The sequence below is a fragment of the Ambystoma mexicanum genome, chromosome 12, assembly GCF_040938575.1.
Source record: "Ambystoma mexicanum isolate Mex_15411 chromosome 12, UKY_AmexF1_1, whole genome shotgun sequence".
Taxonomy (NCBI): Eukaryota; Metazoa; Chordata; class Amphibia; order Caudata; family Ambystomatidae; genus Ambystoma; species Ambystoma mexicanum.
Window position 1 is genome coordinate 629,601,757 of NC_090936.1, and position 26,221 is coordinate 629,627,977.

The 26,221-nt window shown below is 43.2% G+C and overlaps 1 protein-coding gene across 1 annotated transcript in view; it reads right to left on the reverse strand.

Moving 5' to 3' along the window:
- AASS (aminoadipate-semialdehyde synthase) overlaps window positions 1-26,221 on the reverse strand; it is a 950,357-nt gene that overhangs the window by 656,558 nt on the left and 267,578 nt on the right. Inside the window, exon 8 of the mRNA XM_069629092.1 lies at window positions 11,401-11,528. Within this exon, the coding sequence (XP_069485193.1) occupies window positions 11,401-11,528 (128 nt within the window). The remainder of the gene's footprint in view (window positions 1-11,400; window positions 11,529-26,221) is intronic.

Here is a 26,221-nt window from a genome sequence, read left to right on the forward strand (position 1 = left end):
CTTATCCGGATTTAAAAACAGTGGTACACTATAGGGGACGCCATCGTTCACCATTCTTTAATTCCACTCTGCCACCTTTTTCAATTTCTAAGAATTTCTTTAACCACGTTTTAAGAACTTTTGCAGATTTTTTTAATGTGCCTCTTTTTACTGTAATGCATCGAATAGTGTGTTGTCATTTTTGATTGTTTGTCGTTCACATTTTTTTTTAAGTGTGTGTTGGTATTTATTAACGCGGCGTCCACTTGATATAGTAGAGTCCTGTATCAAAGAGTGCACCTTTTACTTAGGATAGCATTTTAAACAATTGCTAAACAATCTTTTGTATACAGCTGCCATCATTTTATGTGCTCATTAGCCATAAATGGTGTTTTTAGGGTTTACTGGCGGTCTCTACTTTGTGCAATTTTGACTTGTATGAATTCTTCCTGAATTTGTGGCAGCTATTAGCATTTGTAGCACTTTTTTCGCGGTTTTCACATCTTGCATTTTTCCACATCCCAGTCCTAGCAGTGATTTGGTTGTGTATGAATTCCTCTTGAATCTTTGCATGAAAAAGTGCTACACATGCTAGTAGCTACCAGTTTCCACATCTTGAACTATTTCACACCCCAGTCCTAGCTGGCATTCCATAAATTAGTATAGCAATTAGGACTGGTGACTGTTGCACTTTGCACATCCCCTCCCTTCTGCCTGCCTTCTAGTAGCGGTTCCATTGAAGGCAATTAACTGGGATTGTGAAAAGTATAAGCCAGGGTGTGTATTAATATGCAGAAAGGTTTGAGGAGCCAAATGGCACCCCTAAGCTCTCCTCCTCCCAACTCACTTGAACTGCCAGGGATCCCTGGGCTGGCTCTTAAAGGGAGAAGGGTAAGTAAAACAAAATTGACCTTGGGAGGGCCCGGGAATCCAATGGCTAGTACGGTTGTTACGGGCACCCTTTTAGACCTCTCAGGCAAATCTGTTAATGAGGGGCTTAATCAGGAATTAAATGATCAGCCCGGTGGGAACCAGCCTGAGACCTGCACCTGTAGTAGGAATTGCAGTGATCTAATTGGCTTGAAAACCCCTAATCACCCTTGCAATCAGAAAGTAACCCTGAAAACCAAACATTCAGTCAGTCCCTGATAGCGGGGCAATGGATTATAGATTCCTACTTTGGTAAATAGGTGGGAACTAGCACTGAACTAAAATCAATTGTACCTACTACAGCCATGGCATTTATTGACCATTCATTACTGACAAATGTGCATTGCAAGGCTGATTTTAGGGAGATTCACAACCCAAGTATCATCAAATTTGCGGAATTGGAGGCGGAAGGGATTGAGGGAGGTGGGTTGGTGGGTATTCCAAGAGCGTGATTCAGCAGACCTGTGACGCATCGATGTCTAATTCTCTTACTGCTTTGACCAATCTTATTGGAAATAAACGATGCAACAGCGGAAATTGCCACTCAATCCCCGCAGGCTAAGGCCTCAGACTCATTGGTAGAGGGTCGGATGCATCACACTTTAAGAGAGGTTGACGAACAAATTTGCTTAACCAATCCAACAGTATCACCTTTGAATACGGTACCGAGTTTTTTAATCAACCTGTATGACAACATTTGGCATGAACTTAAAGAACATAGTTTGTTATTGGTTCAGCTCGGGGACAAAGTGGAGAACTTGAGTAGAAGTAAACTCCCTTGTCTCTCGAACCCTCAGCCTAATACTGAGGGCCCGTTGCTAATTTTAAGGGAGGAAACTATCTCCCACCAAGAGGGTAGTCACTAAGGAGCCTATCGTTAGTGATAACTCAACTAAGGGAACTGCCATTGATCATTTGAAAGATAGTATTGTAACACCAAAGGCACCCTCGGGAATCGGAGGCGGAACCCTTACCCTTTAGTAACCCACTGGAGGTGGGATTGTTTGCTGAAACTGAGGGGTCAGCAAAGCAGGGGTAAAGTAATTGGGCCGGGTATACAAAATATTGCTCCATTTTTCTTCAATGCTAAAAAGCTGTGAAAAAATAAGGCTCTGAAGAAAAATAATTCAGGGCCTATTAGCTATCTTGCCCAAATTGGGTCTATTTAGATAAGCCAAGACCTAACTAAGTTCTATTCAGACACCCACAGTCGTTAACAAACTGGTTCAGAATGGGTTGGGAAAATTTAAATGTGTACTGGCCTACCGTAAGCCTTTCTTACACGGTCGAAACAAGTCCCAATTGAAAACTCTAGTGCAAAAGCTTAGACATATTAGAGAAGTTTCTACTAGTCGGACTGAGGTTAGGAGGTACTCGCCCGAATTCAAGCTTGTCGTTAGATATGTGTATTATGAAGTCGAATCCCCTCCCATGTAGTACTGGGAAGCTTAACATTTGTTCCTCCAGAAATTGTACAACCCGAACAGAGCCTATTTTGGTGGGTGACTTCAGTAAGGGCGACCCAGGGATCTACTCTTACCAGGCATCTCGTATTAGAGGCAAGGATGGAAAGTCTGGGAAGCAACAACAAACAGACAGGAAAAGGGGAGTGACATTTAACGTCATGGATTTGTTAAAGAGGAGTGGGATTACGGAAATACAGGGAGGTTTATGGTCCAATTTTGTCAGTATGGCTTCCGTAACCTTTGGGACCGACTATTTCTATGGCTAACTCCTGCCTGAAGGGCTTTTTGCCAGCTATCCAGTCAGTAGGTAGACCTCAATCCAGAGAAATTTACACCATCACTGATCAGCGGGTAAACATCTCAGACTTTACGACTACACAAAGAGTAACTATGGTTGAGGGTGGTCAAAAGTCAAGTCAGGGGGCTCCCAATACCAACGGGGAGGAGTGGAATCAGCAAAAACAACAATGCTTGCAGAATTTATCACAAAGTTTATAACCCAGACTGCACTCAGAGGATGGACAACTATTACATAAATTATATAAATGCAATCCACAGATACAGGATGATGAGCATGTAGGGGCCCAGGGCTTGAAAGACTATAGTGTACTTAGAAACGCAAGAGAGGGTGAGGGGAAAATGGAGAATGATGGGCATCAAGGAGAGGTCGATGACGGTGACTAGGGTTTTGCCCAGAAATTTGGATGGAGGACAATTGACTGGGTAATATACATTGAGTCTGTCCTGTTCCTTGGTGCCCGATATCCAGTTATGCTTGAATAGGGGAAATGTGCTCACTTTTTTTTTGGGCCCAAATTCCAACTCTTAAACTAGTCTTATCCACCGACATAGTTCGGGTAGCATTCCCAGATCGTGTCAACACTAATCAATGTCATCTTTATTTTGCCTTCAAGTCTGGTCAAAGAACTAGTTCTATCAGAAGTGCAGAGGAGCAGGTCACTAATACATTGAGGGATGGGGCACTTTGAGTCGCTTTTAATCCGGTAACTCAGGGCATAAGACCGGCTAAACTGGTAGGATCACAAGGGGAGGTGGATGATTGGAATTGAGCACCAGTGAAATCTGCTTTGTGGAAAAAATACCTGTCCGTAGCAACATGAAAACTAGCATCGGGAACTACGATCACGTAGACTTGAAAGTTGTTTCCTGGAATTCCAGAGGCAGCCTAAATTTGTTTAGCAATATTGATGCAATGAAAACCGAGACTGGGTAATATAATTTTGATTCAAGAGACATGGCTGCTGCAAACTCTGGTTTTGGATGGCTAGGTCTTCACTCAATCTGCAAGCCCGAGCAATGGGGGCAGGGCCTCGGGGGCCCTGCTCATGGCAGTGCAGTCTACTCTGAGAATGAGGGCGTCTGATTCCCAATCTTCCATTAGGGATGATGGCCACAAAACTAAATTCTCTCGATGGCTTAATCAATATGTTCATTATGAATATTTACTGGCATTGTGGAGTGGCTAATCTGCAAGTGTTCCGGTTGGTTATCACCAAGTGTATTTCCACTTGGGGTAACTTTTCCTGACAGAAGGATTCTGGTGGGGGTGATATTAATTCAAATTGTATTATTCCTGATAAACTTGACGATAACTGGGACGTGATTGGGGAGACTCTTCCTAATGAAGCTAAAATTCAAAATGGTTTGAGGTGGTGGGCAACAATGGAGGCTCTGGGTTTGAGCCTAGTTAATTCCATGGCAGAAGGGGATGGGAAAGATGCATCCACTTGGAGACGAGGGGGACACTTTTCAACTTTGAATTACATATTTGCAGATGCTGTCTTGAGTAGCGGCTGCCAGAGTTTTGTAGTCCAATACTGTCGTGATAAGCTGCTAGGCGCTTGCAGTAACCTGCATTTGCACTAACCCACTGAGCTATCTTGTGTGTACTAGAGCCTATTCGAAGCGTGGAGGAAAATGCTGACATCAACCAGGACTCTCGAACTGGGTGAGCCTGCATGCTTGCAAGGGGTTAATTGCAAAGGCCTTTTCTGAAGACATAAAACATCTAGCACAAGAGGCTCTGTGCAGCCCTTGGGAGTCAGGCATAGCTTTGCTCGTCTTCGCTCTGCGAGTCAGGTGCACTGATAAGGCAAGAATGCAAAACACAGTGCCCGAAGCCTGGGAGCCAAGGCTGGCTGTTTCCAGTCTTGTAACTTTCCAAGCAAAAAACATGTTTACTGCCAGGAGGGGAGAGCCTAGAAGCTTCTCGAAGAGCTGACACGTCATGATGATTGACGTGCAGCTCCTAATAAGAGAACTATACTTGGACCAGGGAGGGGGGACTCATCCTGGACTGTTGGGAAGACGCGCGTATCAAGGACAGTGCCTGGACGACCAGCTGTGCGCTATCTGGGCCGAGGCTCCTAACATCACATCCCCGCTCTGGTGTAGGACTGTGGGGGCTTGGCCAGTCCTCCCCTCCTCTGCTGAGGAGTGCCGGGCACCTGTAGCGGCGAGGGTCCTGGGTGTGATCAGATCGTACCTTCATCTACATTTCATTAGGAGCGTAAGACCAAATAATTGCATATTCATCTGTGATTGATAATTGGCATTATATAGCTTGCACTCTCTATTTCCACATTATTATAAATTTCTGCTTAGTTTTCGTTAGTCATTGTAGATAATAAATGCAAGCATCATATTCTGTGTGATTGGCTTTTTTCCAGACTGAGTTCATCGTGCTTCTTAAACCTTATTTGTGTGGGAAGGTAATTAGGAGTGATTTACTTTGCACAAAGGGCTGGATCCCAGGGAGGTGAGGGTACTGTTTATCACTACAAATACAAGTGACCATGCCATTCCTATTGCTGAATTTAGTTTGCGGATGGTAAAGAGGTCTAGACCGTGTATGGAAAATGTCGAAGCAACTTGATCTGGGAATGCAATCAGATGGTCTGACCAGAATATTGCAATGTTGAATGAGGAGCTTGATAGTTTTATTAGAGGTATAGCCTTAGAACGGAAGTTGAGGGTATGTAACTCTCAGTACTTTGATGATTTTATGGGGGAACGGATTGACCAGGTTAAACATAATTGCTAGTTCTCTAGCAGGGAAAGGGGGAAAACAATCGCACATGTTTACAATTCCACTGTGGTAGAAGCAAAGAGGAAGCCTTATCGATATATTAGGGCTCTGAAAGCAGTTAGTAAGGGGAATACTAACTTGGGGTCCGATATGAAGAAACTAAAAACCTATTATAAAAATGTCTGCAAATCTATTAAAGCCACTATGTTGCAGCTGGATGTGGAATGTATGCTGCGTACCTTAATTAAACACGAATCCTGTGCATTCTGGGTTCTAGTTAATAACTTGGACCCGTCACTAGAGGCTAATGCAGTGAATGCAGTCTCTGAAACCCAATAGGTGGATATTTTTAATGAAATTTATGGTGGGGGGTCAATTGACAAGGATCCCAACCCAGACATTAGTAAATATATTATTGAGTATAGCTGGGATATTAATATCGAGTGCGAGGATATTGCGCACCTTATAAAGGAGGTGCAAGAAGTTGCGTGCACCAGGGCCGAATGGCCTGACAAATTACGCCCTGAAACTAGCCCTGACAAACTGGTCTATGGTCCTATATATTTTGTTTGGAAGCATTATGGACTCGGGTATCCTGTCGGTTTCCTGGCGCACTGAATGTGATGAAGTGAATTGGATGTATTAATTAACTGATATGTTTTCAATCACGTGTGATGATAGCGATTTTAATGAATTTTTACGAGTGTAACTTATTGCTTCTGCCTTTTCTGTGTATTTTTGATTGTTTTTATTATATCTTTCCTCTACTTGATGTATCACTGTATCTATGGACGTTCTATTGTTTTTTGTAAAGGTTTCTCATAAACCAAATACAAATCAAATAAAGTTATCTTTATTTTGTCTAATTTTCAATCTTCCCCTTCTACAGTGCAGTTTATTTTATTTTTTAAGTGTGTATAGGAAATTACACGCCTTATGCACAAATAAACATATACACAAATCAAAAACTAAAACATTTCAAATTCCATATCAACCATGCAAGTCATTTAAGAAACACCTTTGCAATGAACACACTGTATGACTCAACTTAGGTACATAAAATCCAACCATTCCTTAAAACAGAAATTCATCTACACCCGTTTATCATTCCCATGAGTTTCATCATATACGCACCTATGATGCTGTTCTAAATACAGTAATTTCATACATTAGCTTCAATTTTCCTAAAAATTGCTTCCATATTTAAAATGAGGCAGCAGAGATGACCAGTGAAGTCACTATATAATTAGCAGACCAAAATGGCTCCAAGATAACCATAGTCCACATTATGGAATCTGCCATATCCCTTCCTAAACTTGAGAAGCAATGCTTTGCAGCAAGTAAGGATATGTCTGTTTGTTTCTGTATGGACTGAACATAACCTGCATTTACGTTTATCTTGTGATGTTCCATCCCAAGCACTAAGGTACTCGAACACTGGTTTAATTTTCAAACGTAGATATAATATAAATCAACTCAGCTTTACACTGCACCACTTAACTAGATAACTTAAAGGGGAATTCAATGAAAAACTCTGCTTTACTTAGTCAGCATCTCTCTTTTTATCAGTTAATTGTTCCGTTTTCCACCTCCTATATGCAGACTTCAATTTAAACTTTACTTTAAAATGCTCTGTGACTTCTACCTCCGTTAGAGAAATACCTAAGTTATTAAAATGCTGTTGTGCGTGTGTGCGGATTCCCGTTGGTCTAGCTACAATCTGCTTTACATGTTCTATGCAGGTGTTCCTCAATATATTTTGTTTGTTTTGGAGGAAACTCTTATGCATAACATACACCTTACAATCCTAAAGAGTCCTCAATGAAGTCAAGCCCATCTAGAGGCGCAAGCCCTCAGCCGGAACTGTCTGTGGAACTCCTAATATAGAGTGAAGTAAACACCCTAATTGCCCCAGCCATAAAACATGTTTCTCAGGGAGAGTTTCCAGGGCATACAGTATTGCTGGCACCATACTTTTCACATAAACATCTTGCAGGCTTCAATACTAACGGTGCTCTACACCTCTAATGGGCTAACGGCTTGCTCCAGATCTTCGTCTGTCCTAGACCCTTATATGCCTACTAGACTGGGATAAAAATGGGACATCCCAAAATATATATCACAGGGCCTGCAGTAGCACCCCTGTAGTTATGGTCATGTTGCTCAACTCACAGGAAGAGCGCTTTTTGGGCATTTTATAACTTTGCTCCCCCTGGACAAATCCTTACCAAACTTTGCACAAAAAAAAAAAAAAAAAAAAAAAGTACATGGCACCGTCTGAATTTTTCTGGCAAGTTTGCTTCGGTCTCATCAGGGGGGCAAAGTTGTAGGGGAGTGTGTCCCAAAATTTCATAGACACAATGGAAACATTTTTTGGTAACGTCTACAGCCCAAAACGCATTAAAAAAAAAAAAACACACCATTGTACTTGTCAAACAATCTCTGGGAAGGTGAGGGGGTAATGAGGATGGGATGGGATATGGCTGTAAGAAGCCAAAATATTGGTGTTTTCATCCCCAAAGTCCGCCAACAGAATGGAAGTTCGGGTACAGTACTGTGATATTCACAAACACTTCAGATGTTCGGGGACATCTATGCCTATTTCTGTATTAAAGGGTGGGTCAAAAGCAGTTTTTGGAGAGCTTATAACTTTGGTGCCACTCAATGAAACTGCATAACATTTTGGAATTTCATTCTAGACCGGATTCTGAATGGTTTTGGAAAGTGTGGCGCTGTTTTGTCAAGAGGGAACAAAATTAGGGGGTTCGAAAATATTGTAAAGGCTTATAAATGTGCCATGTGCCGAATCTACACACAAGTTTGTGTATATATATATATATATATATATATATGTTTTTGTGAAGTTTGGTCGGATTTTGTCAAGAGGGGGCTAAATTCGTTCGACGAATGTGGACAAAAGCTTTTAGTAAGATTATAGACCGAACCCTGAATGTGTGTGTAAAGTCTGAATGGATTTTGTCAAGTGGGGGCTAAGTTACATGACTATTGTATGTACATACATTTTGACACTTTTGAAAAAATAAAACTTGGGCAGATTTACAGCAAACTCGTGTAAGGAGAATTGGCAAGGACCTTAAATCATGGTTTTGCAAATGTGCCTGTGTTTTCTTTTTTGACAAGTGTCATAATGTAGGTAGAAAAAATAGTGATATACCTTTGGTGACTGAGGTATAGCCTGGGTATGGCATAAGGTCATGACCTGGACAATCTGGCTACTGGCCATGACCACAAGGGACAACAAATGGGGTTACTGTGGCCATGTCCACCAGGGACCAGCTATGTGGTAAAGTTATTCGAACGTGTGATAGGTTTGAAAGGGAAAACAAACATTTGCTTGTGGTAATATGGTGATAGGGTTCTCTCTTCGCCTTCTGCAGGCTGCCATGGAAATGGAAGGGCTCTGTACGCAGCCCCGCATTCCCTTTCTATGGTGGCCATCTTGGAAAAGGATTTTCCTTCCTACAGTGGGACGCCACAGGCATCCCGGTGTAGGAATAAAAATCTTTTTTTTAGCACCCCGGGTTCCTGCTTTGGGAACCTGGGGTGCTAATGGGCTTCATCCACCATTGCAGGGGCTGTAACGGGGGCTAACAGCCCAAAGCCCTCATTATCCGACCTCGCTTTGCTTGGGCCGATAACTTGGGCTGCCGGCCCGTTGACACCGTTCCAGTCCCTGGAACGGGGGATGAACGCCACATTATTCCCACTAGCATAACACAAAATGCTAATGGAAATGTTGGAAAATCTTAGTGTGTCCATGTACTTGACTGAGCAAAATAAAACAGATCGAGCCTATACGATTTATTTTTTGTTCTATTTTGTTAACTGTGAAAGGTGGTTCCTAAAGGAACGCTTATTTTGTTGTTTATGTACTTTTTTTGCAGGACAGATTAGAACCTAAGGTGGGGAGGGAAATGAGGGAAGAGGCACCAAGAACTAATATGGAGGGGCAGGTGGACAGGGTAAGATGTTGCCAGTGTGTTACTTCTATGGTAGGGGGCAGTGTTTTTCATGCTCCTTCATTACAGCTTAAAAAGCACTTTGAAATTGCTTCCCCCTGCAGATTGGTGTGTTGCAGTATATACAGAGGACTGTTGTCTTCGAAAGATATGGATAAACAGCCACTTTTATTGCTTGCAAGGTAGCTGGTGGGATTTTGTGTCCCACAGAAGTAAGCTGTGTGGTTACAGTATTGGTTGAGGAAGATGAGGTGGAGAAAGACAGCTTACTACTTGCTAAGAAAGGAACAACCTTTCGGAGAACATTGCTGTGGTTGAATTTGGTGTGTTGGCGCATGGAGGTGGTCCCATAGGAGTACTATCCAAGCAGTCTGTGACTGAGTACAGTGTATTTCACTTCGGTAGCTTTAGCCTTTGGTACATTCCCAACAGTGGTAAAGAACTGTGTGGACCCATGATTCTCTCCGATTGCTGGAGGTAGGCACGTCCTCTACCTCATCGTCTTGGTCCTCTTCATTGTCTTTGGAAGTACTGCACATTTTTTGTTGTGTAGGCTCTTGGGGAGGAATGTCAATAGCTGGTGCCATTTTTAAGATAAATAGCAGTTTTGGTAATATTCTTACAAATAGGTGCTTTGCACTAGATTGTTAATGGATAATGAGTAAGTATAGGCGCTGTGCAAGGGTACATTTTGAGCTTGAAAGTTCCTAGATCAGTAGAAAATGCAGTTCCAAACTGTCTTCGAAGCACAGATCCGATTGCGAAGTGCAGACACGTTTGCGGACACGCCAACATGCAGCGCATGGTCACGTGCCACTATCCAGAATCTGTGATGCCGTCAGATGTTTGCGGACATTGATGGATGGCAGAGTTTTAAGGGGAAAATTTGCAAATTGGACTAAAATATTGCTATATTGGAGTAAGTACGATATTAGTAAATTGTAGGAAAATAGCATGCACTGGTAAAAACCCATGAAATTCACTGAAAAAAATCGTTGTCAAAGGGACATTATGGTTACAATAAAAACAGAAAAACCTCAGAAATTCGCCAGTTATGGTAAGCTAAGCAACCATGACTCGCACCACCACCGTGCACTGCTCAGACTAACACCCAGGACATCAAAGATGACATCACAAATATCATTCATGGCATCCCTGATAACATCACATGTGAAATACATTTTGATGAAGTCCCTACAAGGCTGCTGGCCTTCAGAGTTCCGTCCCCCTCTGCTACCTGTCTGTGGTAAAAAAAACTCAGTTTTAAATTCTCTGCGTCTTTGTCTACCAAATCACAGGTCAATTCAATCTGTAAAACCGGTTACTTTCAGCTAAGGGTCCTTTGCAAGGTTTTGTCCTTTCTCCCCTTCTGTCTTCACGCCCCTGTAGTTGCCTCTTCCATCCTGAGCTGCATTGACTACTGCAATTCTTTGTTTCTTGCACAGCCACTGCACCTTTTACATTAATTGCATTTGCTTCAAAATCTTGCGGCTCGCATCGCCACGGACACTGCCTATGGCTCACACATCTCCTGTACTCTGCTGACTGCCGGTCCAAAAACGTGTCATGTTCAAATCTCTTTGCTACGCTCACAAGACGCCCGCTCATCTGCTTTCTGTTCCATGCTTCCAGCTCACTAGGATGGGTGGCCGCTCTTTCAACTTCTGGAGCAAAACTTTAGAATGCTTTCCCATTCTTCCTACGAGCCACGGAGGACCATTTGGCATTCCGTCGCTCCTTGAAAACCTACTTGTTCTAGGTCTTAGCTGGCCCTGTTGTATCCCTTAGCGCCAAGATGCCTCTGGCGAATGTGCACTTTATAAAATCACATGACATAAGTCAGGGTGAACAGTGGATCCCCCTCATGCCACCAATTGGGCCTATCATCCACTAGCTAAGTGAGCAACCCAGCACACTATTATCCCCATTAGATGTCCCCAAAATACGGCTGGGGACTGCCTCAAACAGTTAAACGGTCAAAAACTGAAATACTTACGTCTGTGTTAAAACGAGAAGTATAGAGTTCAGGATGTTTTTCATAATCAATCGGATCATACACACCATCCGTTTTCCTAACAAGGTGGTGATGCCGGCTAAGCACTGTGCCGTACACTTTCCTTAGATCTGCAAAAAGAAGAAACAAAATGAAAAATAAATAGAAAAAGTTATGCTCGTTTGTAAAGTAATCATGGATGTCAAATATGTAAGCTCTGGGACCAAAGTATGTTTTTATACTGCAGTTCATGGCAACATCTTCATACTTCTAAGTGCTTGAATAATACATGTGGTTTAGTAAGACAACATAATGGCCCTCAATTTTTCGACCTTGTAAAGGTGACTACTGCTGATTTTACACAGAGCTTGAAAAGCAAAGCTGTAAAACATGCACTCCCTATACATAAACACACCCTCAAATATACTCTAGAAAATCATGCATTGTGGTCATCATGTCGACCATGTTTGCATACATAATCATGATAATAACAAAGGACCAAGCTAGTGGTTTAAGCCAGATTTCTCCCTCTAAGCGCTGTAACAGGAGGTACTATTCCCAATTTAATCGTACTCTTATTTATGAACCACAGAAGAATGTGTGCAACCTTAAACTAGAGATACGAATACTGGCAGTGCTGGCCCAGCTCCTCAGATATCTGAGACAGGAGCTGAAACCAGGGACACAGCTATCTTTCACGTGCAAAACCGTAAAGAAATTCAATGATGGACAATTGCAATTTAATCCAACAGACCCTTCATAGCATTAGAAATCAGATGTGTGCATGGCATTACCATGTGCCCTTAATATATCTCCTATTTCTGGCATCGCTCTCGTTTGGGTACGGCAGTGAGGAGCGGCAGCTGATTCCCCCCCACCTGCATCCCCCTATACGTCATTGTCTTGTACATACTGTTTACATAATGTTTATAATATGCAATAGTCCATGATGACTTCTTGTTTGACATCTTTACGTTGATTTGCTATTGATTGTCACAATTGTGTTCAATAAATATGGCCTTATATTTTCCAAAGAAAAGTGAGTGCGTCTCTTTGGCAAGCCCTTACCCCTGCGCTGTCCATCTATTAAACCATGAGTGGGCCTTTTTTTGAATATGTCATACTGTAAACTAAATCACTTATAGGACACCTAATTTTGGCAGGAAACGCACAGTGACATTAAATGATTTGACCAGCATTATACACTTAGGTTAAGTGGTAAAGAAAGAATTTGACCTAGCCTGAAATATAGGTACTTCACCACACATTATCCCAGCTCAAGTTGGGACAAATATGTATTGAAGTTTGGTTTTAAATACCTACAAAATTCTCACATGCACAGGTTACGTGATAAACCAACCTGACAATGTACAACATTATTGTAAAAATGGGTTGATGAAGTAATTGAGTAATTTAGTTTTGAATCTTACATTGCATGGAGGGGACCACTCCCGTTTGCACTTTTTTGCAAAATGGCACCTACATGCAATGTTTATTGTTTCCATCAAGTACTGCAAAAGTAAATGGCAAAACATAGGAAAAATAGACTTTTCTCGTCACTTCTACACTACATGGTTGTAAAAGTGTAAATCTCTCCCACAATTAATGATTGGAACCAGCTTGCTTTTACCAATAAAGATACAATCATAGGGGGTCATGTTTCCAAGTCCTGTGGAGTGGAAAAAGCAGTGCTAAAACGATTTTATGATTGTAGCTTCATTTTCTCCATCCTGCATGGAGCCTACAAGCTCCAGCATGCAAATTAATGAGAATTTACAAAAATGCTCATAGAGACACAAAGTGAAATGAAATTCATTGTTTCACAAAGCTTGTTCAGTACCCCCATAATTTCTAATCACTCAATCACATTTACATAGTTTATTAAAACCTTATATAATTTTAAGAAAAAAGTGCCAGGTAGCTTTTCCCACCACTTATCACATTCTATTTTAAATCTGCTTCTGCGACATGTTAAAAAGATAAGGCTTCCTGGGAGGGCCTGTGCGGCCCTAGCTGACTTTGAGAGGAGTAAGGCAGAGCAGGGTGCCCCATGGGCATTTGTCCCTTGTCCTACTGTTAAATCCATCTCTGATTGCACTCCGCAGGAAATATTTCGATAACCTTTTTTTAGTTTTAAAAGATGTGCACAGCAACATAATATGACATGTTATTTTCTTGTGTTATTTTCCAGGTATCCACGATCAATCTTCTGAGAGACAAATGTTTATGGGGGGAAGGGGCACTCCTCCAGTCCCGCTCCCCTTCTCTGTCACTAGTGGGATCCCACAGTAAATACATTCCATTTCTGGCACTGCCTAAACACCCTGCAGGTACATCACACTTTCCAAACAAGACCCACATTACACATGATATATTGTGTTTGCCTGCAAACACTGTTAATAGTTACTTCAACGGTATGATGTTATCAAGTCAGTACTTAGCAGTTAATTTCATTTAAAGTTCTGGCTGTGCAGGCTAGGCTTACATCAAGACAAAAATACATACTGTTTAGGTCAGAACCCAACTGGTAAATATGCATGGGAATATCTGAAACTGGTCCATACTCATCATCCTAGCTGCAAAATTATCCGGTTGGGCCATTTTGGACAAACTCGGTGAGGTACTGCTTGATTTTCTCTGCGTAACAAGCAAGGCACCCGCATAATTTAGGGAGACAAATTGAAAGCAACACACATTGGCAACACCAACAGTTTGGGCTTTTGAGTACACATGGGATAGGCATTTGCCAGGCACTGCCAGAAGGGTACCACCTGGTCATAACACGGAAAAATCGGGAAAATGATGAGTACCTACGCATATGATATCACTGTCTGGCAAATGTCTGTCAAATACCAATGCATAAGCCAACAAAGTTGGCTTTGCGATTGTTTTAGACAGGACTCAGACATTAGGAGCAGATGTGAGGACACACATTGTTATGTTATGGCCATTTCTAACACGCACATTCATCCTATAGGGCATCTTTGTCAAGGATTCCGAGATCACAACTCAAAATAGCAATCTAAAACAGAAAGGTTTTCCAAGCCCACCAAAGGAGGAAGTGATTTACCATTCCTCTCAAGTTTGTCCGTTTGTACTTCCTCCCTTAAGTAAATGCAGGCTATGAAAGGCCTGATATGCTCAAAGTGTGATAAATGTAATCATTTTGCAAAGATCTGCAGAGTGGAAGTCACTCAGAAGTCGTCAGAAAAGTAAGGGGCGAGAAGAGTGGACCAGGCAAGCATGAGAAGGCCTTAGATTCTGTATCAGACAATGATCAGGAGATTTTCTATAACTCAACTACAGAACATGTGCAGCTTTGAAGGCTCGGCCACTAGAGATAGGATGTTGGCATCTGTTAAGATGGACTTCCAAAACCAACCCTGAGGTTTGGGGGGCCAACCTATTATGGTGAAAAAGAAAGACACTAAAGGTTAGCCAAAACCAATCAAGGCGGGTAGCAGAATGGTAAAACGTAGGCTTAGTTGCGGGTGTAAGAGTGGAGTCCACCCAGAGCAACACCAATAATTCCAGTTAGACGGGTAAGTACCGAACTATACAATGATTTATTAGTCCTTTAAAATAGACACCAAGCAATGAAACCTATGGGCTAATACATATACATATATACATTCACCCCTAGGAGAACACAGACAAGCATAAGATTCAAAACCAGTGCAATACAGGTTAGTCAGATGCATATAACAGTAGAAATACCTTATAGAAACACTAGAATAATTCCCTAGCACTTAGTTCTGCCCTAACATGGATTGGGGACCACTGCTCCAAGGTCATCAGTTCCAAAGTTATACTTTTCAGGTAGACTTACTATGTCGATTGGTTGATGACGACAACTACGAAAGGCCCAGGAGGGGATCCTTGCCTAGGTCACCACCGATTTAAGTCAGAAAAGAGACAGGGACTAAACTTCACCCCATGTAACCCTATAGAGGATTGGGGCTGGGAGGGAGAGGCGTTTTAACTTACCTTCTCACCCCTTACTCTGATTTCTCCAGAAACCACTGCTGAGGTTCTGCAATCTGCTGGGGACACGTTCTTCTGTGCTTGGTCCGGTCGAGGGAGGCCCAGGGGTTGAAGATGCAGAGGTCAGTATCAGATGCAGGATTTCGTTTTGGTGGGTCGCATCAGCTTGAAATTCGATTCCAGGCACCTCCCAGATGAACACCCTTGGGACAAAATGAAGAAAACTTCTGCAGAGCAGGCAACCTCAGGACACCGCAAAGGAGTGAGGAAGACTGATTGCAACGGGAGTCACCACGGTCAGGCGGTGACAAGTGATCTACAATGGATGAACAAAGAAGCAGGTCCTGCACGCTTCCATTGATGCAAGAAGGATGAACATTCCGGAGCAGGCAACCTTTAACATTCACAAATTCAGCAGTGACGTTTTGCATATAGTGCTCACCCGGGGCAGTGTCCCAGATCTTTTGATACAACACTTAAAAAAATCCCCAAAAATATTTTTATTCCATTTCCTAATTGTTACAAATTTCTTTCACATAGAGAAATTACATTTTCCAAATACTTTCATTCTCTCACTCTCTTTTCAATCTCTTCATTTTAGGGGACATTTCATCTACAACTTCATTTGTGGCATCTATGTTATCTCAGAAGGTTTTTTTTAAAAACAGTTCTTTAAAGAACCAATACACACACCAATGATTTAAGTGAGTTGTATCAAACGGTCTGGGACACCACCAAGGGTGAGTACTATATGCAGAATAATGGGGTACCTCACCGCTGAATTCTGTGTTAATTTGAGTCGAGTCTGGGGCAGTGGTGAAGGGTCCAGTAGAATAATAGTCCCGGGGTTCTCCTTTTTATCTTGAACCTTTAAGATTCTCCAAGAGCCAAGGATGCACTCAGAACAGCGATGGCTGCAGCGATGTAGCACAGGAGACAGCTAGTCAGTCCACTGGTTGGTTCAGGGACCTGTCCGAAGGCTCAGAAGCAACGGATCCTTAAGCAGGGGTCGACACTGGTTGGTCCCATTGGTCCAGGGGTAAAAGTACAGAGGAGTGTCTTCTTGAGATCAGGCAAAGGAGCAGGGCTTCGCCAGGACTTCACTGGAGTTGATGCTGGTCGGCAGTCGTTCTCAGGTCATCTGCAGCTACACTTCTTTGTAGGGGTCTTGGCACCAATGATGATCTGTGGAATTGCTTCAGAAGTCCTCCAGTTAGCCACGATTTGGAATGGAAGTTCACCCAGTTCCATCAATGGTAAGGATCTGCACCATTCAAACTGGTAGTGGGCACCATTCAAACTGGTAGTGGCCATCCAGTCATGGATAGCCACTGGCCACACGATATGAGCAGCAACATTCAGGCACAAGGATGTAGACTGGGACCAGACAGTCCTAGTCCCCAACTTTGGCCACACACAGGCCACTGCTTATCCAAAAAAAGCTGCATTTTTCCTCACAAAAGGTCATTCGCCATAAGGCAATTCCGGCTGTGAGGACAGGAAGAAGGCTAAAGAAATATATGGCCAAAGGACAGGCAAAATTGTAGTGGCACATCTTGGATATTTAGCCACTCTTATTAGCCATTTGCAGTAGTTGCAAATGTGCACAACTGTTGGGGGAGTTTTCCTAAAGTCTACCCACAGGTGAGACTCTATAGAACTATCCCTTGGCATACAGGCCCCAAATCTTAGTATAAGTGTGTACTTCCCAAACGTTTGGTAGAATGGCAGAGCAGCCCAGCCAGTTTAATTTTAGGAGGAGGTGCGCTGTAGTCAAATACAATGAAATCAGTAAATACATAGGCCCAAATAAACACACACACACACACACACACACTTGTAGTTATAGTAAAATAGACATGCATTTTTTATACACAAGGAAAAGTTATATTTAGGTAAGTAATATAAAACATCAGCAATACTTCAGGTGAGTAAACCAATAGTGATTAAATGTACAGTTCATGAAGACAGTTCAAGGTAAGTAAAATAACTTATTATAGTCAATCAGAAAATGTTATGTTGCAAGAAGAAAGGGTTATTTAGCACCAGCAATAGCAGTTTACTCCTTTCAGTTACTTGCAATACTTTTCAAAGATCTGAATATTTTAGCAGTCCATACCTAACTAGTTAAGTTCTTCAAAGTAAGTTGGAGCAGGGTGCAAAGTGAGGTACAGCAGAAGAAAAGGTACAGATCCACAGGATACTTCAATTACTCTCAATTCGGAGGCTTTTGTTGGTCAAAATTATATCGGGAATCTTGGAAAGGACTCCCTATAGGTACACAAACATTAGGCCTCGGCGAACGGTATCCGTGAACACCCAAATACCGGAATCGGCATTCCAGTAGCAGGAGCGACCCATTGGCTTCACGAGCACCACAGTACCTGAGGAGTGATTAAGATGCAGCTGGATTCTTTCACAGCGCAACAGTGGTGGACCCAGTCTCCTGTTCCTGGTTTGTGGTGATGGAAGGAGAGACTCTGGAAGGGATGTTGCAGCAAGAGAAAGGACTCTCAGCAAGGAATTGTACATACTCCCACATCGGTCTGCAGTTTTGGCGCCTTTTTACAAGTTCCACGAGTGAACGGTTACCACCTGGTCAATCTGCCTCAATTATTTGGTCCTGCACTCTGGTGATGGGACTTTGAGGAGGGGGGGGATCTTGTCTCTGGAGGTCCAACTGGAGCTCATCAAAGTCCTGGGAGGATTGTTTCACAAGAAGAGGATGCACTGCAATTGGTTCAGAGGTCCCCTGGTATTGGCGATTTGAAGCCCCGGAAGTTCAAAGCGAGTCGGGGGATGGCTCGTTCTGCAGGTCGTATTATGGCTAGCCAAAGGAATGAGTCGACATCTTCGGAGCTCCTGTTGATGCAAAAACGCGGTCAGGGAGGCAGTCGTCTCTTCACGGTTACTGGAAAGGGCTGCAGGCATCTCTGGTCATCTTCTTTGGATCTTCGGTTCAAATGGTCGACATCCCTTCTGCCTCAGGAACCTCACCTTTTAATAAGATTTCACACTCATCCTCTGCAAACTCTGCCTGCAGTTTATAGAAAGGCGCGGGTGGCTGTCCAATCAGGTCCCCCACTGGGAACTGGTTCCTTTCAGGCACACCATTAGACAAAGGATAGTGGAGATCCTCCCATGCTTCCTGCCCTTGCAGAAACAGAGCCTCAGCGGGCGTCACAAAGGGTTCACGCCAAAGACAAAACTGAAATCAGGACCTCCACCTCCCAGGATGGTAGAAGGACCAAAAAGAACAACCACACAAGAAAAGGCAAATATTGTTGAAGATAAGAAATAAAGAGTTTAAAAAAAAAGAAACTTTGCTGGTGCATCCGCCATGCTGTGCTCGCGGGTGCCTTTCTGCCCACCAGGTTTTATGGGCCTCATTATGACATTGGTGGTAACCGCCGATGACTTTTTTTCCGGCGCCCACGAAAGGGCAATTCCGGCCCTGCCAGACCCTTTATTGCCCCTGTTGTTGGGCTCGGAAAAAAGATGCTCCCCATTCCCATTCGGCCCAATAACAGTTCTGCCTTGTTTGTTTACTAAACATCGTTTTTCAAATCTTGATAAAGCTCTAACATCCAAAATCCACTCCTCCACTGTTGGCTTTTTTCGTGTCTTCCAGACCTTCAACACTTGTTTAACCGCCACCAACAAAACTTTATGCACCCCACACAATATCACCCAACTTACATTACGCCCACCACCATGGCTCCCAGTGGCTGCGAGGATTAAGTTCAAAACCCTCTGCATTGTCCACAAGGCCTTCTGGGGCCTGGGGCCTAAATACCTTCAACTCTCTCTTCCTAAATATCTGCCTTCACGAGCCCTTCGCTCATCCGTCTCCAACTCCCTCATGGTCAGCCGCTTCTCGAAGCAACGAGCTGGGGGTAGATCTCTCTCCGCAGCAGGGGCCTCCCTCTGGAACAGCCTTCCTGCCTCCCTGAAACTTGAGGAGAACCATCTCCGGTTCCGGAAGCACCTCAAAACCTTCCTCTTCGCTTCTGCCTTCTCTCTCCCTATCCCTTGCTAAACCTGCTAAACTCCCCACTGAAGTCTGCACTAAACCTGCATCTGGGCCACTCTGTGACCTCGGTCCAGGGCCCAGCCACTCTCCACTTGCACTGCCTCCCTGGCTCCTCCTGCACTGTGGGACTGTCACTGCATCCCTACAGCCCCCTTCCCAGCACTTGCTCTGCACTTACCTCGCACTTGCCACCAGCTGGCCCTTTTATTTATTATTTATTATTTATTATTTTATTACGCTACTTACCTTGTACTGCACTTTCCCCCCCACCTCCTCCCTCTGCACTTTCTCCTTTTTCCCCTTACCTCTGCACTTGCACGATCTGAATGACACCTGGCCTAGTAGGATCGTTTGTCTGTCTTCCCCTTGTTTCCCTCCCTCCCTGCCTCGTCGCGCCTTGAAACACTTGTGTATAGGCGCGTTACAAATACCATATCATATCATATGACAGGAATATAACTGCTAAGGGATTGCGTGGGTAAACAATGTCCCAGATCTGATCAATCCTGCCAATAACCTCCCTCCAAAAGCTTACCACTCTTTCACAATGCCACAACATATGTAACAGAGTACCCTGTTCATTCCCACAACCCCAACACAAATCATCATCAACTAAACCCAATTTGCACATATTGCAATGCAAATGGGCAATACCGGGTCTGGCAGGGCCGTAATGACCCGGTAATTGCCCATTCGCAGGTGCCGGAAAAAAAAATGACACGGCGGCAGCCGTGCCTGTATTACAGGCACAGCTACCGCCGATGTCATAATGAGGCCCATAGTCTCTCAGCACCGAAAGTCGTGCGGACTGACGAGGCTCCCCACAAAAAATGTGCCCAAAGCAAGGGAAGTACTTGACTCCAAAAGTCAGGTCAAGAATCAAAACAAAGCAACAAAATAAGTCTATGGGAGAAAAGCAGCAAAAAAAAAAAAAAAACATCTTTCTTAACATCATCCATGACTGTATATCATATCTTTAATTGATACTACCTACACTACTTCTATGGAAAACAAGTGTGCTTGTTCTGAAGGGTAATATATTAAGGCAGTCCATCTTGCATACTAGACCCTGTGAGTTGATTGTCCCCCTTCTCACTCTTTGTGTCCTGTGCCTTAATTTCTGGTCCTTTCAGCCATTTGTGTGCCCTTTTCTCTCATTTCTTCCTCCTTTTTTCATCTTTCCAGGCCTGTGCACCCCAGGCATTTTTCTGTCTCTTTCTCTCCTTTCTTCTTTTTCACCTTAGCAGGGCTCTACCACTGTACCTGGCTCTGTTAAGCGAACTATGACCTACCCTCTTTTCCGTTGCCCCAACCCACCTCCCCTTCCCCTAATTGGGTCCCCATCAGAGGGTGCCTAAACCTGCTTTCTGGAACCAGGATGCTGCCGTCCATCTTTCATCCTGGCCCCTTTGATGCAAGTGTCCCCTTTTTCGCTCGGTCCACTGTGCCTTCATGTTTGCTTCTTTCAGCCGGTTGTGCACCCATTTATCTCCTTTATTCCTCCTTTTTTCATCTTTCTAGGCTTCTGCCTCCATTTATGGCTCTCTGATGTTTTTCTGCCCCTTTCTCCCTCTTTTTCAATTTAGCAAGCCCCTACCACCGTAGCTGGCTCTCTTAGGCGACCTCTGCCCTGCCCTCTATCCCGCCCCCCCGCCTGGCTCCCCTTCCCCTGATTGGGTCCCCATCAGTGGGTGCCTAAACCTGCTTTCAGGGACCAGGTCGCTGCAGTCCATCTTTCATCCTGGCCCCTGTGATGCGAGTGTCCCCTTTTTTCGCTCTGTCCCGTGCCTTCATGTTTGTTGCTTTCAGCTGGTTGTGCAGCCTTTTCTCTCCTTTCCTCATCTTTCCAGGCCTCTGTCTCCATTTTCACCACTTTCTGGTGTACCTGGCTCTCTTAGGCGACCTCTGCCCTGCCCTCTTTCCCACCCCCGCGCGACTCCCATTCACCCGATTGGATACTCCCTCGGAGGAAGATGCTTCTTAACGGTGTTCCCCAGGGCAGCCGCTGTGCAGCCCGTCGGCTAAGGCCCCAAAGGCAAAGGGTAGCTCCAGAAGAAGCAGCTCCAGTCTGTTTGCCCGTGTCCACCAGGGAAGCCTGCTTCCATCAACTAGCAGCAACTGACAAGGTAAGAGTGGTCTGGGTGGGGAATACCGCAATTCTCTGTATTCCAGAAAAGCCCTAATGCACCTCTCACCTACATAACAGCTTATCAAGGTTTGCTAACTAGTAAGTAATAGTCCTATTACTGCTGCACACCGGTTAAGTACCATTTAATTAACTCTTGGGTTCCCATTTTAAGCGTTTCTCCCACCATACAGGTATCCCAAATCTAGGTGCCACTACATTTACTGTTGTGCCCCCATTCTACGCATTTCTCCCTCTAGCCATGTATCCCAAATCTAGGTGTTACTGCATTTACTGCTGTGCCCCTATTCTAGGCATTTCTCCCTCCATCCAGGCATCCAAAATCTGCGTGTTCGCTGTGGGACACCGTGATACATTTGCCCCCCAACCCTCTCTCCCACAGATGAGCGTAGAGCGTAAATCGTTCCCCGTCCCCCCTCCCACTGCTCAAGCTTTCAATCTAGGGAGACCACAACTGGCAAGACCAGCCAATCACGTTGGATCTAGAAAAACGACATTTAAGATTAGCTCTCTCTAGGTTTAAGGTATGTATACCTTCCACCACATCTGCGGACATTGGCTGCAGGCACGGCCACCCATCCGTGCACATTAGAATACAGCTATGCAATTCCGGTCTAGCAGCTTGCATAGCCGTCCACACTGAAATCCCTGATCTACCACAACACCTCTGCCATTAGTATACAGTGACAACCTATGAAAAATGTGGGTCTAGCAGGGCAGACATCGAATCTCGACCCTAGCACTCTAACCTAAACCAACAATAGCACCCGCCCACGTGCCTGACCTCCAGGCTACTTATTGGAGCTTAGCCAGCCCACTTAAGTCCTAACATGGCAAAATGCACACACGCATCTTCTAAATCAACTCTTAGAATCTCCCACACATGGACTCCCACAAAGCGTATTGAGGTCATACAAATGGGGACAGCGTGCTATATAAATGAATACAATACAACTTAATGCAAATTATATTCTTGAACATCATTACACACATCAGAGAGAACTTCTTCCCTCTTGAGAATAATTATAAACTCGGGTTATAATTCTAAATCATTTGTCAGAAATATATTCCTTTAATCTACCCAAGGATATCCTTAAATTACAACTCTAAATCAAAACTACTTATTACTGGCAAAACAAAGCAACAAATTACTGTTTCTACCAAGCACAATTGTTGTATGTAGAAGTGATGTAGGCATGTATTGATACACAACCGTAACAGGTGGATTGTTTGGCTATTTAGACAGTAGTGCTGCTAACTCAATAAAATAGATTTTTGTAACAATAGTTTGCACCACCCTACACCACAATGACAAAATGGTATGAGAAGACAGAACCTGCAGAGTTCTTAACATCAACCAGCATGGGCACGTGCCTCAAATGCACCAAAGCTGATGCCCTCCCACATACGCAAGCATGACCCATTCCAATATTTAAGTGCTCATGCAGTCCTGTTTTTTCTTTGCATTCTGGGACTTTTAGTCCCACTTTTCCCATTATAAAACTCAGACTACAAGTCCCAGAATGCAGAGAAAAAACAGGACTGGATAGGCACCTACAGTTTGGAACGGATTATGTTGGCAGGTATGTTCCCAGAATATGTATGATTAGATACTGGCCTGTCACTTCAGCGGAGGGAATGCCAAAGTTTCCTAGGTCAAAAAAGAGCCTCTTCGAAACACCTTATGCAGATCACAGGCAAGCAGGAATGTAACACTAATAGCAACACACTTCACTCCCAAAATTAGAATGTAATATGGGCTGTGGTTCAATGCTTGCTAAAGTACAAAACCACACCACATGTTGACATAGGCGTTTCTAGCAGAAGCATTTTTGGGGACAGTCCTAGCTCAACAAGGCTTTCGCATCCATCAGGACAAGTATCAATTCTTGCAAGTTAGAGTGTCCAAGTACAATGAGAAGAGGCCAAAAGCAGAGCAAGTCAATAGGTGTCATGCATAATAAGCTACCACGGTGGGTGACTAGGTGCTGGTCCAAAATCGGAGCCGTTACTAGAGGTCTGCCTACAGTACAAAGCAACAATGCTCCCTGTTACATTCCTCAAAGGTACCATGATCACTTCTAGCAGAAACATGCTTTTATCATTTGGTACTTTGTAAGAAACTAGTTGATTGTGATCAAGTACTAGGCTCTGGCCAATCGGGAGGCTATATAAGCAGAAGACTATGTTGACAAAGCATTGCTGGAGAAAATGCCAGGTCACCATTGACAGTATATTCTATTCATATTGGTCCTCTATCTAAGTCGCAGACCACAATGATGGTGTTGTCTGTGTTGAAGGTGTCAGGCACCAGTACGACACAGTGGCATGAGTGCCACGATGACTAAAGCAAAATATTTTAAGAGACTCTTTATCCAAGTTGGGAAGTGATGTAGGGATTACGGTGTGGGTCTATTTGACCTAAATCACATTTGATAGAATTTATTTGACCGTTTTTCGGCCTAAAATGCGCGGGGGGGTGAGACCGCCCGCAACCCCCCCCACTTACCCTCATCCTAATCTATACCCTTACCTATATATATATATATATATATATATTCAGTAAAAACAACTCTGTTAAAGGACATTATGGTTCCAAGTAAAACCGAAAAACCCCTGAAATTCGCTGGTTATGGTAAGCTAAGCAACCATAACTCACGCCACCACCGTGCACTGCTAAGACTAACACCCAGGACATCAAAGATGACATCACTGATAACATCTCATGTGCATTTACTTTTCATGAAAACTCTGTACAAGGGATTCTTATTATAATTCTGACAGAAAAAGTGTCAAGGTTAATTGGAATAGATATCTTGAGCTATGTAGTGCATTAGGCAATGCATTGATATAAATAGCATTCTATTATGAAGTTCTTTACAGTATACTAAGCTACTCAAGTATAAATATAAGCACTGTGTGCAGCATACATGGAGGTGCAATATTCATAATCTTACCATGTTGAATGGTGAAATGATAAATGCTTTCTTATTAGAGTTGTGTACTGTGCAACATGTAATAAGTAGCTAATAAAACCACTTACTACATAATGTCATTATTACATACAAAACACAGACACAACACATACACATATGAGCATATGTAGAGAAAGTGAAGTATGCAAAAAAGCAGCAGTGGAACCAGAAAGTGTTCACAACCTAACTGATTATCTTTATGTACAAAAAGGGTTGCTCTGCTTCAAACCTACTGCTTCCCCCATGTACAAATACCACATTATATGACTGCACCCTAAAGAAACTAATGCAAATACAAATAAAAGCACATCCAGAGAAAGTATAGTAATAAAAAAAACAGCAAAATAATAAGAAAGTGTTGATAACCTTACTGATTGTGTATTTTTCCTATGTATATGTTTTATATGCTGTGAGTGGACCCTTAGTGAATTATTGTAAGAACATATTTAAAGTATAAGTTTATAAATATACTACTTTTTGATTTTTTGTTCCTAACTATTACTGTCTAAGATATATCACTAAAGGGCAAAACAGCGAGTCAGACATGTGATGTTATCAGTGATGTCATCAATTACATTTGATGTCCTGGGTTTTATGGGTGATGTCCACACGCCCGCCTACACACGTCACGGCGTCCACCTAAATAGAAAGGTTGCCTTTCCACATTCTAGGAGTCAGTCGCAGCAGATTTTGCAGCGCGATACAGACGCCAGCTGGAGGCGGTCCTTTCCCCTCCACTCCCTTCCTGCCTAAGCTTTTTCGCTTACTGAGTTACCTGTACTAAAAAACAACAATATAAAAAATAATTTCCTCTTTTTTTACACACAAATAATGTAGTTTTGGCTTCATAACTTGAAAGCAAACTGCCCTTCAATTTGGGTTTTGTTTCCCTCTCTGTCTGTCTAGGTTGGCTTTTTTCAACAGACCTCATATACATCTGGTGATATAATCTCCCTTGGGAGGCAACTGCCGACTCGATTGTCCCCATACAGGATTCAGCCAGTGTCCAACAAGCAACAATGGGCTCACCTCTTTCGTTGAGCGTAGCATAGGATCACGCTCAAGGTAACAATATTGTCATGCTTAGATTATTCACTTATGCCCCATTGGGGTTTTAATTTCAATTTTATTGCACTCTTTTTGCTTCAATTCCCCCCCTCCCCCCGGGGTAGGCGGGTCACGAGTGGTGTGTCCTAAGTCCCCAGCGTTGTTGTTCACAGAAAGGGGTTTTCTGGCCAGGTCCTTTTATTTTCCTATGGGGGGGTCACACTAGCATGTTACCAGGTGATCCCAACAGTTTAGGAAATTTAGACTTTGGCATGAAGTGAGTTGCAAACATGACCAAGATCATGCATTTTGCAAGTTTTTGACTTTAGCGATTCATCTACACAATTTTGTTCCACATAGATCATTCTCTGCATCATCTTTTGGACATGTTTTCTCTCTTTCATTCAGTTCTTTTCTTACTAAAACATTCCTTTCTCTCTATTTCTCTCTCTTGTTTCCCACAGCGTCTTGCTATTTCTGCCCTGATGAAGGCGGAGCTGGTACCGCCGAAACGCAATATTGCCTAGAGGGGATTGAAGGTCCCTCAGAATAACATCTGACCCATATTGGACCTCTTGTTTACAGCAATTTATGTTTTGTTGTTTTTTCAGTTAGCCAGGATCTACAGTAACACTTGTT